Below are 13,591 nucleotides of genomic sequence, written 5' to 3'. Positions count from 1 at the left end.
AATTCGTGTTATATCTGGCTGCGTTATATCGGGGTAGAGGTGTAATTTTCAAACTGGACACCATTAAATTAGGCTTGAATAAAGACTGGGAGTGGATGGGTCATTACACAAAGTAAAAACTATTTACCCATGCTAATTTTTCCTCTACTAAAAGAAATAGAGGAGTGTCAGCTATACTATGATACTGAAAGCTAATATCACAGTCCTTCCAAGAGAATAGATGCAGCCTCTTTTCTAAAGTACCATAAGTATTCACGGTGTCCTACAAAAAAGAAGAGAATTTCTTGTCCAGAAGTGCTTAACTGGGTTCTATAGTTCGTGGATCGTGGTATTCCCCCCCCCCCCCCCCGGTGTCCTTATGTTGAAGTTTCTGGCCTCAAGTTGTGATTTAGTTTTGCTCAGGGTGTCTTGATAGCTCACTGGGCAGCCACGTGTTGACTCTTGGTCTCAGAGCAATAAACAAAGGTGACTGAGTACTCAATGGTGACCATGTTCATCAGGACTGCCACTTCTTGTTGAATGATCATGACGTCTTACATTACATCTTGGATTGTTTTGAAGCTCTTTAACTTCTATATAGGTAAAAAGTGTGCATATACACACTCCATTCACCCTGAAATGCAGCCACATCTAGGGTGGCACACGGATGTCTAAAACAACTAACAGTGAAATAGTTTAGGACAAGAAGAAAAGAATAATGTGCCAGTAAAAAAGTAAGAAAAATGTTATTATCAGAACATAACAAGGACACAAAGACCATACTCTTGTGAAAAGTGCCATAGGACTTACTGATCACAAGTGATTAGAGCAGGGTTGGCAACCTTTCAGAAGTGGTGTGCTAAGTCATCATTTATTCACTCTAATGTAAGGTTTCGCGTGCCCATAATACATTTTAATGTTTTTAGAAGGTCTCTTTCTATAAGTCTGTAATATATAACTAAACTATTGTTGTATGTAAAGTAAATAAGGTTTTTAAAATGTTTAAGAAGCTTCATTTAAAATTAAATTAAAATGCAGAGCCCCCCAGACCGGCGGCCAGGACCCGGGCAGTGTGAGTGCCACTGAAAATCAGCTCGTGTACCACTTTCGGCACACGTGCCATAGGTTGCCTACCCCTGGGTTAGAGTATCAGTTTTGATTATCTTATAACGCAGGATGTGGCTGGATGCTGTAAAGTTTGTAGAGGTTTAACTCATTTGCTACAGATTTATGAACATTTTGAAAGCTTGTGCTTTTTAATCTTTGTTTCCTTCTTCCAGTAGTCAGAGAAGTCCATCACCAGCTCCAAATCATACCTCCAGCACTAGTGCATCAAATTCAGCAACTACACCACAGAATGCATCTGTTCGGCCTACATGTTCATTAACACCTACACTAGCAGCACACTTCAATGAAAATCTTATAAAACATGTTCAAGGATGGCCTGCAGATCATGCAGAAAAGCAGGTGGGTACACATTCAGATTATATTTAAAATGTAGACTTTCCTGTGAATGTACTAAGAAGTCTGTCTCAACACCATAGCATTTTATTACTTTGAATGTGTCTGTTAGCAAAATTACTATCATGCAGTGATTTAGCTGTTCAAATAAAAACGTCCTGTGGAACAGGTGCAGTTGTAGTTGTTATGAAAGCTAGTGACTTTTCAAGCCCTGGATAACATCAAAATTCATATTTATTTGGTAGGACTATTAAGTTTGTATTTGAGCTTTGAAAATGTTTCAGAACTGTTTCTGCACATGGCTGCATTGATAATGCAGTTGTAATAGGGCAAAACCAGGCTATAGGAGAAACCTTGATAAACTTGCACATTTAGACGCCATATGTGGATTTCAACTTTCAAACATAAAAATTTACATCTGAATTTCTGCTATCCTCACGTTTTTCCCTTTCTACCACGTTAGTGCTCTTATAACAGTTCAGGTATAGCTGTGAGACAATAGAGTCCTTGTGCTGTTTCAGACTGCTATCAATCTATTTATTTGCATTACTTCTATATCTATATCTATATCTATATCTATATCTATATATATATATATATATAATATGCCTATCCACGTTGTTAAATTGGAGTTATGGTTGGGTGTATCAGTATCTTAAGGTTTAAAAAAAAATTATCCCAAAACTAAGCATTGTAAAAAAAAAAAAAAAAAAATCTGAATTAGTTACCCTTAAAAGAAATCAAACATACTAAGAAATGGAAATACACAGTTAGGGTTAAGGTTATTCGGGTGTCCTGCCCTGTAGTTACACCATGAGAAGAAGATATGGGGGGGGGGGGTGGGAAATGTTTAAAAATCAGTTTAATCTAATCTGGGGCTACAAACACTAATATGCCTTAATCCTAAATTATTTTATGGTGTCACTACAGGACAGAGTTATAGCTGTTGGGTTGCCTCAAGCTGTATGCATTTCCATACTATTTAAAAAACAAACAAACAGACCTTTCCTTTCCTGATGTTTACGTCCTTGTAATATTTACTGGGCATTGTCTCCATTCTTGTTTGACCAGCCGATACATACTTTGTTATTTTAACTTTCCACGGTTGATGTTCCTTCCAACTCCCTTTTCTTTTCTATAAGTCCTTCAGTTGGTTCACATTTTTCTGGTATCAAGGTATCAGAAACTATAATAGTGTATCTCCAATTTGAAAAGTTCTTGTCTCCTTCATTTGTGATACGACCTCTCATGTGTTGTCTACGATTGTACTTTTTCTGTCTCACCATAATGCATATGCAAATTCATATATACACTTGTCGTCCTGTTTCGCCCAACAGCTCATTCAGTGCTACTTCTTTTAAAATAACTCTCTGCTATCACATCTTTGTTTCAGATAATTTTTTCAGTTTGGACATTCCTTTTTTCTGCCCATATTTCTAGTGTATCTAGAGCCATTTCTACTTCACTGATGTTCATAAAACCTCCCAGTGTAATACTGTCTAAGCGTAAATGAAATGCTGTTTATCGCTCCAGTATCAGTAATAAAGAAATTGAAATTAAACAGATCGAACTCTAGGCGATAAGGTATTCCACTTGTCACTATTTTGTCATTACCATTTCAGCTGACTTTCGTTTCATGTGACAGTGTCATTTCCAAGCTGGTTTAAAACTTATTTAGAAAGAAAAGCTATTCAAAAACAATCTAGGATGCTATGTCAAATTAGATACGTTACATCCTTTACATTCCCTTTGTCCATTACATTTGTAATTTAATTCAACGGTGATCAAGTTTGTCTGGCACAAAAATGATCCATATTAGGTTTTTATGTTAAGATTGCAGAATAGAATTTAACGTTTTCTTACGATTTAGCTTTCATGTTTAAATTTGAATGTGCCTTGCTGTTTCAAAGCCCTATAATTCCTTTTTAATCAAGAGTCCAATTTCCTTGGATTATGTCCATTTGCTTCTAGTGAGTGATCCAAAATCGAGGAGCTAACATTGAATTTTTTTTTTTTTTATTTAACTCCTGCAGGCATCAAGATTACGTGAGGAAGCCCATAATATGGGAAGTGTTCATATGTCAGAAATTTGTACTGAATTAAAAAATTTAAGATCTTTAGTTCGAGTATGTGAAATTCAAGCAACATTGCGTGAGCAAAGGTAAGAATTTGTTTGGGCATTTATCTTCAAATTATTTCTAAATTGCTCATTCTGGTGTCCTATTTTGGATGAGATTGATTTACTGACAACTTAAGTTTTAGCATATTTGTCTTTTTCAAGTATAAAAGCTACCTTCTTCGAGTGCTTGCTCATGTTGATTCCGTTCTAGGTGTGCACACACCCACGGGCACGGTCGTTGGAGATTTTTGCCTTAGCGGTATCCATCGGGCCGGCTATGGTGCCACCTTGAGTGCCGCGCTCGTGCGTCTGTATATTAGGCTCTGTCGGCCCTATGCCCGCTCAGTTATTTCTTACCGCCCATGTTGGTTAGTCGGAGTACCTTTCCTTTCATAGCAAGGGCTAGCGGTTTCGTCTCTTCTGACTTCAAGCCTTAGGGGCTTGTAGGTAGATAGTTTTTTATAGTAGTTAGTGTTAAGTAGTTGTTAAGAGTAGTTAGAGTCTCAGCAGGGCCGCCTCAGGTGGGGCATGCCCTGGTCTCCAGGGTTTAAGCCCTGCGCAGACTGTAACAGGCCTATGCCTGTAAGTGAACCCCAGAGCAGCTGCTTCAAGTGCTTGGGGGAATTGCATGCGAAGGACAAGTATCATATTTATAAAAAATTTTGACCCAGGTCTCAGAAAGAAGAGGATATTCATTTGTGGGCTCTCCTCATGGAGGCTGCTCTTCGTCCAACTTGCGAGCCGTCCCGCCAAGACTCACCTAGTACCTTGGCCTTGCACCCCCGACATCGGTGTCCAGAAAGAAAACAGCTCTCTGGCATCGGGCAAGAAAGACCACGGGGCATCGGGCAAAGGACGGAGTTCAGGCCATCCTGCCACTCTGGAGCCAGGTGGATGTGCCTTCCCAGTCGGGGCTTTAGCCCCTTAAAGGATCCACCACCAACTCCCAGGAGCGTTAGGAGACCTAAACTTCTGGTGGTATTGACACCTTCCCAAGGTCTCCTGGCACTGAGGGAGCAGAGGCTGCCGCTAGCATCAAGCATGCCGCAGGAAGCGGCAAAGGCTCCCTCTGAGGACAAGCCAGCCGCTAAGACCCTTCGGGCAGCGGAGCACTGCCGATCTCCCGAGACAAGGCAGTGCTCTCCATCTCTGTGCCTCAGATCTCTGGCATTGCAGCCCAGATCCTCTGTGGCTCATCCCCATTACCAGCATCACGTTCGCGGTCTTCATCATCTCAACATGGATTGCCTTGGGGAAGGTGCCAATCTCCGTAGTACCGGTACCATTTGCCCTCCCGCCAGTCGTCCTCTCAGCGCAGATCTTGGTTGCTTGCCCTGTGGGAGTACTCCTCGTCACAATTCCGGTCCCCCTAGCCCCGGCACCGATCCTCCCACTCCAAACACTGGTCTCCGGCGGCGATGGCTTCACCATGGTCACCGGAAGGGGATTCCTTTGGCATGGAAGGGAAGGTCAACCCCTCGCCAAGACCCCACCGGCGCAATTGGGCACCTGAGGCCGCGTTGACTTATACGCGCCGCCATTGGCTAGCACAGTGGCTTTATTGGAGTGCGTGGGTCATGTCGGTGATGGCAATGCCCCCTTCGCACCGCTCATCTGCTGCCATCCCAGAGCAACAGGTGGCGGCACCGGGCTCGGTGCATGAGAGCCGCTTGGAGGTTGGGGTAGAGGAGACAGCGCCCACCTCCAAAAAACCCCTCCCCCACAGGGGATGATGCCCCAGAGCCTCCCCCAGCAGTACAGTCGTTGTCCTCATTCCCGGACGAGGCAGTCGTGGGACCCTCGAGGGCCAGCCCACCGGACGATTTTAAAGAACGCCACCACCTCTAGGCCCTGCTTTGATGGGTGGCCGAGAAGTTGGGCCTGGAGGTGGAGGAGATGGCTGAGCAGGTGAACACCTTGTTCAGTGTCCTCTTAGCCTATACCCCGGCACATGTTGCACTATCCGTGCTTGATGGGGTCCTGAAAATTGCCAAGGCCCTCTGGCAAACCCCATTGTCCATCCCTCCTACCTCCAAAACGGCAGAAAAGAAGTACTTTGTCCCAGCCAAAGGCTACAAGTACCTTTATACCAACCCATCTCCAGGCTCACTGGTTGCCAACAAAAAGGATAAGCAGAGGCACATCTGTTCAACTCCCAAAAATAGAGGCCAAAAGACTGGACCTTTTTGGGAGAAAAATTTATTCAACAGCCGCCTGCAATTCCAGGTAGCGAACCATCAGGCCCTCTTGGGCAGATACAATTTTAACTAATGGGACTCCCTCCGTAACTTCAAGCAGTCCGTCCCTTGGGGTTTGGCCCAGGAATTTGGCACCCTGGTAGAGAAGGGCACTGCAGTGACTAGGTGCTTTCTCCAGATGGCGTGGGGGATGACAGACTCGGCAGCTAGGGTGGTCGCGTTGGGGGTGGTCATGAGGTGCAGCTCCTGGCTCAGACTTCCGGCCTGTCCCAAGTGATGCAGACCTCTGTCCAGGACCTCCCATTTGATGGGAACGGTCTCTTTTTGGAGCAGACTGATGAAAGGCTGAACGGGTTAAAGGACACTCCAAGCCACACTTCGCTAGCTGGGCATGCATACACCGCAGTCTGCATGAAAGCAGTTCCAGCCACCACCTCCGCCAAAGCCGTGGCAGGGGTCTGCAAGGAGAAGGGATAGAGACACAAGCTTTAGTCGTTGCCGCCTTTCCTCCTCCTGCTGACCCATGCAGCCCAGCCCAGCAAAACATCCTGGGGGCCAGAAGCGCTCCTTTTGAAGGTGTGCTCAAGAGCGACACCCCAGTCAATTCCGGGGAATTCCGAGCGGGTCCCATGCACCGAGCCCGGTGCTACCAGCTGTTGCTCCGAGATGGCAGAAGATGAGCGGTGTGAAGGGAGCATTGTTATATCACTGGCATGACCCACACACTCCAATAAGGCCACTGCATTGGCCACTGGATTCCCGGCTCCACCTTGTTCTTTCCTCAACCATCTTTGTCCCTGCAGTTTGACCTGGTCGCGGGTCACCTTGGACCACAGGGTGCTGTACATACTACCTTGGGGCTGTATCCTGGAATTATTGGCCACCCCTCCCTCTCACCTTCCCCTCTTCTCTTCCCCGTCCCTCTTCAGAGACCCTTCTGAGAAGCAACTCCTTGTCCAAGAGGTGGAGGAGGTCCCTTGGGACATGAAGGGAAAAGGGTTTTATTCCTGCTACTTCCGAATCCAGAAAGCAAAAAGGGGACCCATTCTGGACCTGCGTCACCTCAACAAGTCTCTCAGAAAGTCGAAGTTTCGCATGGTCTCCCTGGCCTACATCATCCCCTCCCTGGATCCGTGAGATTGGTACACCACCCTCGACTTGGACGCTTATTTTCATATTCCAAGGTCACAGTTGTTTTCTCTGTTCCATAGTGGGCGGATGCCATTTTCAATTCACTGTGCTGCACTTTGGCATCTCATCAGCCCTGAGAGTGTTCACAAAATGTATGGCTGCAGTGGTTGCTTACCTGAGACATTGAGGGGTCCAGAATATCCATATCTTGACAACTGGCTCATGAAGGGCAGGTCTCGGGAGCAAGTGCAAAGGAGCGTCAGTCTGGTGCGTTCCACCTGCTGCAACCTGGGTCTGTTAATAAACGAGAAAAATCTACCTTAACGCCGGTCCAGCGAATAGAGTTCATTGGTGTGGTTGTCGACTCCATGTGAGCCAGAGCCTTCCTTCTGGAAGCGCGTTTTCAGGCCATGTCAGACCTGATCTCCCATGTAAAGAGTCACCTGCTCACCATGGCTCACACGTGCCTGTGATTGTTGGGCCACATGGCTGCGTGTACACCCTCGGCTCCATCTCCAGCCTCTGCAAGCGTGGCTGGTGTTGGTCTACATCCCCAACGGGCATGACCTAGACCGGGTGGTCAGGGTGCTTGATTACATCAGGTTGTCCCTGGATTGGTGGTTGGGTCAGTGTTGGAGGGAGTTCCCATCACTGACCCTGGTCTCCGATGATTTGGACCTGGGCAGGGTCGCTGATTGTGGGACGATCGGGCCCTCCACATCAATGTCAGGGAGCTCAGCGATTTGCCTGGCCTGCGGGCTTTCTTGCTCCACTGAAGGGCAAGGTGGTATGGATCCTGACGGACAATACAGCTGCGATGTATTACATCAACAGGCAGGGCGGTGCCAGGTCTTTGTCAAGAAGCTCTCCGCCTTCGGGTTTTTTGTGTGCGACATGCCATTCATCTGAGAGCTGCGCACCTGCCCGAAACTGGGAGCGTCCTGGCGACTTTTCTCGCCACGAGTTGTCACTCCATCCGGAGGCGGTCAGCATAATCTTCCAGAGGTGGGGGACTCCCCGTGTGGACCTGTTCGTATCCAGGCAGAACTGAAAATGCCACGTGTTCTGTTTGATCCAGGGGATGGACAGTGGCTCCCTGTCAGATGCCTTTCTCATTCCGTGGTCGGGGGCGCTGATGTATGCCTTCCCACCAGTGCTGTTGATTCACAGGGTCCTTGTGAAGATCAAGCAAGACAGGGCAAGAATTATCCTAATAGCCCCTACATGGCCTCACCAGCATTAGTTCGGCACGTTGCTGAGCCTTTCAGTAGCCAACCCGCTGCAACTGCCCCTCTGACCAGATCTGCTCTCCCAGAACCACGGCAGCCTTTTGCACCTGAACCTGGTAGCGTAGCACTTGATGGCTTGGCTACTGTATGGCTAAGCATGGATGAATATGCATGCTCAGCCCGTGTTCAGCAGGTCTTGCTGGGTAGCAGGAAATTCCATTCCATTACCTGCCCTTCTGCCCCTCTGTCGGAGTTGTTGGCAAGAAGGAACTGAGAGGGCGTACAGCCGGTGCCACCTGATATACCGACACATGAGCGCAGCACTCTAGGGGGCCCCACAGCTGGCCCTACAGATACCGCTAAGGCAAAAATCTCCGACCGCGCATGTGGGCGCGTGTACACCTAGAATGGAATGGACATGAGCAGCACATCTCGAAGAACAACAATTACGAAAAGGTAGGTAACCGGTTTCTCCCTGATATACATTTTACATATTTCCCACACAGATGCCTCTTGACAATCTCCAGTGAACAGATCAGCTATGCAATGTCTATACTTCTTTTTATTCCATGGATAGAAAAGAAATTGTGTTCCACATGCATTAGCACGCTAGGTAAATCTGATCAGCTTACACAAATTTAGATGCTTCTACTAAAATATCTAGTTATGCTTATCACATCTGTAAATTTGGTACAGTTTATATAGTTCCACTTGATATGATTTGTACGCTTGAATTATTTATTAGGTCTTGAGGCACAGCAAGTTGAGCTGCTCTTGTTTGATCTCATAAGCTAGGTAAAGTTGGTTCTTGTCAATATTTAGATGAGACTTCCAAGAAGATTTCAAGATTCTTCAGTAAATACTGGTGATTTAGTATGTGACATTCTCACCTTTTGAGTAATTACTGGCTGATTGCCCTTGCATAGTGCTGAGGACACTGAGCTATTAAAAATACTATCAGGACAAGATACAAAACTGAGGTCAGTATTAGACCAGATGACACTTTTTATGATCAAGGATGTTAGTCCTGGTTTCCTGTTTAACTTCCATTTTAATTCTGATTACTAAAATTCTCCCTGCAGTTTCACTTGGATATATTGTTTTTCATTTCCTCTCCTAAACAGCTGTAGTGATGCTGTGCATTTGTTAAACAGCTGCTGTGCTCTACATCAGAAATGGCTGCATTTCAGTGGTGCATGAAGTGATACCTGTGTACAGAATAGATAGTTTGTAAAATACTTTAAGATTTTCATGATGGACAGTTTTTTCTAAATTATTTTGCATTTGATTTTAATTTAACTGGAGTAATTTCTTTAAATTTTCTTATTGTAAGTGATTGTTTGGACAAACAATTTGGCTTCTCATGGATGAAATAAAGCCTACAGGGATAATTTCTAGCTCATCTCTGGAGGGGTGTTTAACCCCTTCATAAGGTAACAGTAAGAAGATTTAAAGAAATTACTCTAGTTAAATTAAAATCAAATGCAAAATCTAGAATAAACCTTGGACACTTTAGAATTCAGTGTACATCTATAGCTGTAAGTGCTACCTTGCTGTATTTACATTACATGTTCCTAGGGAACTTTACTTTTTTTTTTTTTTTTTTTTAATGCCAGCTTGCCTTTACTGTCATCACAAAGGAATGGAAGAGATGGCACAGATGGCAAGTCCAGCAAAGGAAGCTTTGTGAAAGTCTGGGATCTTTCAAACTGATATATCTAATGTATATGCATTCCATAATTTCTGGGTATTTGGAGCTTTAGCCTCAGATACCGAAGAAAAACAAAATATGTAAATTACTGGTTTTGAAGCACAGATTTGTTTTTCATCCACTAGGCAGAACAAGAGTTTGTCTCAAGTATGTCTTTTGGAGCTTCAGGACACCTTTCCATTTTGGAAGTGTGTGAAGTGGCGCGCTGTCAGCCAGAAACATTTCACAAGCACGTCCATTAGGTTTTAAACTGCATCTCTGGTTATTTTTTACCTGCATTATAAGATATTAAGGTTCAAAGGGCAGTTGTCTTAATTGCCCTTAATCGGATAAATTTCAAAAAACGTTTTACCAAAATTCTGCTGAAATAGCATGCTTTCTCAGTATCTGTTAAAAAGACTGCTGATTATGGAATATTAGTGTATAACAAGATTTCATGATGATCTTCGTACCTGCATAATTCATTCAGTCCCATTGCACTTCAGCACCAAGTTACACAATATGCATTAGTTCTGAAAAAGCAGTGTCTAAACCGAAGGCTCACGTAACTTGAGTTACTATTTATGTAAGTTCAGTAGAGGAAAATGCAGTTCTATAATGGGGATGCCAACAAAATTGTTAGCCCTAAAAATTAAACTGTCATGAGAGCTTTCTTGTATTGGTGCCCGTAAGGATTCCATTGTTTTAAACTGGTATTTTGTCAGACAGTAGAACACAAAATACCTTTTAAAATTTTTCTGTTCTACCAAGCCATGACTCTAAGAAAGTGTATAAGTTTAGAACTGCTAGAATAGGTTGCATGATACATAAAGCCATAAATATACTATAAAATTAAACAAAATACACTTGGCCAGATTATGTCTGGCTATTACAGCTTACTAAAGAAATGAGAGCACGTGAGTAGCTCCTCCACTCTCCCAGCTTGTGGGTGAAGAGTAGGGTAGGAAGAGTCTGGCCAGTGCTTTTGGCAGTACTCTGTCTGAGAGAGGGCATGTTTAGATGGGTGTGTTGCCATGCCCCTCCCCCAGTGCATTGGCAGGGGGGCTGCCTGAGGAGGGAGGTATCTGGATATGCCTTATTAAAGGGCATGGTAAAATTGTAGCCCAGCACCCAGGATAGTATTCTGCCATATACAGACATGATGCCTTTCTCTGTAGCATTCAAGTACTGAATGTTGTCTTCCCTTGTGTTCCCTTGGACCTTAATTTAACTTGCATATATTAAGGTTAAGTGTCAAGGTTTGTTAATTGTATTTAGATCCAGTAATTTTATCCTTTATTAAAAAACAAAAATTTAATCTAAATACTTGAGATTTATGCAGTTACATTCTGTGGTAGCTATACTTTACCAAGGAGGATCTATCAGTCTAGCAAAGTTAAAGTAATGTGAAATGAATATCCAGTTTGACTAAGGTGTCATTTAGGCATGGTATTAACTGAAATGTTTGTGACTTATATTTAATATGAATATTAATCTAAGAATATAATGAAAGTTCTTATACTAATCTGACTCTATTTTGTCTTGCAGGATACTATTTTTGAGGCAACAAATTAAAGAACTTGAAAAGCTAAAGAATCAGAATTCCTTCATGGTGTGAAAAGTTGTGAATAATTGCACATAGTTTTGAGTACAGGAACTGTAAAACTGGTTGCCCAGTCTTAACATTTTTGAGCTGCATTTGAGTAGACTTTGGACCATTGAGCTGGGCAAAAGAGATGACAAGGGGAAGGGGACAGGAGGGAGTCAATTCAAGGGGAAAGATACAAGGATGATTTGTAAAACCCTTGAAATGTAGATTTCTTGTAGATGTATTCTTCACGTTGTAAATATGTTTTGTAGAGTGAAGCCATGGGAAGCCATGTGTATCAGAGCTTAGACATCCAAAACTAATCAATGCTGAGGTGGCTAAATACCTAGCCTTTTACATGTAAACCTGTCTGCAAAATTAGCTTTCTTTTTTAGTTAATTTATCATTCAGAAATCTTGCATTTCTTAAAATTCAATGCGAGCGCCAGGCGATCTGTATGTAAGGCTGCAACAATTTGGAACAGTTTGGGTAATGTACAAAATATCATGAAACAACTGTTTCCACACTTGCACCGAATCAAGAGCAGTGCTTCTCCATTTCTGTTTTACAGAGAAACATTTTTCATTTTCTGTGTTCCATTTCCCCCGAAATCCTAAATCTGATTTATCAGTTTTTTAATGCTTCTAATTTTCTCCTTTCTTAAGGCACTGTTGCTATGGCACTTTTTCTATAATCTTTTCATTCCTGTGTACAGTAGCTTAAAATTGCAGTGATTGAGCATAACCCACTGTTTGTATAAATTATTGAAACGTATTTCCATTTGCACCCTGTAAGAATGGTCTTATAGTACTGCTGGGCATGTGTGTTGAAAGTACATTACTTGCTCAAATATAAGGAAATAGCCCAATGAACATGTTAACATGGTTGTGGGAGGGGAAAGAGGAAAAAGCTAGTCAGATGTGAATTGTATCTGTTGTAATAAACATGTTAAAACAATGAAACACTGGTTTTCATTTCCTTTGGTCAGCGCATATTAGAATTTGGTCTATTTGGGGATTCTTTATCAGAACTATTCTTGTTGAACATTTTTGTACTTAATTGAAATAATTTCTCAAGGGAGGTTTTGTTTAAAAATTGTAAACAATAAATTGTGTATAAAATAATTAATTAAATATAAAATTCAACAAGGATGATTAAGACACCTCCCCAACAGTTGTCATATGTTAACTCCTGGTTTACCTGTCTTGCTATTATGACATTTCATTTTGAAGGATGTTTGTGTTGTAGCTAACTGTTCAAGTCTGGTGCTGACTGCTGTTCTTAGCCATCACAAAACGCTGAACTTGTGTAATTGGAGCAACCCACTGTTTGAAAATGGTGGAAAAGCTCAGCTTTGTATATTGTTTCCTAAAGTATATTAAAAATAAAAAAAAGAAACTATTGCTACTATAAAATAAATTTGGCTTTTTCTTTGCAAAAATCTTCTAAAGTCATGACTTGGTGCTACTGTGATGCTTCCAGAAATGTGTAAATCTCAAAAGTTTGTGTATTAAAAAAAATCTTTTGAAGACGCTAGAAGTAGACTAAAGTCCTCTTCTTAAAATACTAATGCTGTTGACACACCTTCAGATATATTCAAAACTGCCAGCACCCAAAGGTTATTTTCTGCAGAATTATGTCTTTCAGTACCAAAGAGATGCTAAATTCTTTGTATAGCCTGTTACGTCTTACAAGCGGTCTCAAAAAGCCATTTTTTTAACCAGTGTAAATTTTAAGTCCCACTGGCAGTGCTCTCAGAAATCAAAATTACTGTAACAGTCCAAAACAAAATAAGAATACAAAGACTGCAAAGTAGTTCTTACACTTGGTTTGGACTTGAAGTTGCTTTTTGTGGTTCTATCTCTTCAGAATTTATAACATGTTAAAAGTTAGCATCAGGAATATTTAATGAAATTTTATTTGTGAAAGTGATACTGAATGCAGTCAAGACAGGTGCCTAAAATATGTACATTTTCCTTCACAGCTGGACCTGAGGACGCTGCTGACAGAAATCTGTGATCAAGAGTACATGGATGCACGCACAGCCTAAGATTGAGCACCCACACAGACACTATTTCAAGAACAAATATGGGCAGGGGCAGACCCACCACCACTCCAGTTCCTTCTCAACTGCCTGTGGCTTGAGATGGCGCATCCTTCTCTCTTTTTCTTTGCCCACTTTGAGCCTTCCTGTTC

At 42.7% G+C, this 13,591-nt stretch overlaps 1 protein-coding gene across 3 annotated transcripts in view; it reads left to right on the top strand.

Moving 5' to 3' along the window:
• Window positions 1-12,812, top strand: part of WAC (WW domain containing adaptor with coiled-coil) — a 109,450-nt gene extending 96,638 nt beyond the window's left edge. For 2 of the 3 annotated variants that reach the window (XM_024223505.2, XM_024223517.1), the window contains 3 exons: window positions 1,260-1,446; window positions 3,474-3,601; window positions 11,356-12,812. In XM_024223505.2, coding sequence (XP_024079273.1) covers window positions 1,260-1,446; window positions 3,474-3,601; window positions 11,356-11,425 — 385 coding nt within the window. In that variant the 3' untranslated portion in view covers window positions 11,426-12,812. The remainder of the gene's footprint in view (window positions 1-1,259; window positions 1,447-3,473; window positions 3,602-11,355) is intronic. The other variant, XM_024223511.2, reaches the window with a different exon arrangement.
• Window positions 12,813-13,591: the final 779 nt, after the last annotated feature.

Source organism: Terrapene carolina, unplaced genomic scaffold (assembly GCF_002925995.2).
Source record: "Terrapene carolina triunguis isolate 2854851 unplaced genomic scaffold, T_m_triunguis-2.0 Scaffold111, whole genome shotgun sequence".
Taxonomy (NCBI): Eukaryota; Metazoa; Chordata; order Testudines; family Emydidae; genus Terrapene; species Terrapene triunguis.
Note: the sequence above shows the minus strand (reverse complement) of the source record. Positions and strands in the feature narration are given on the sequence as shown.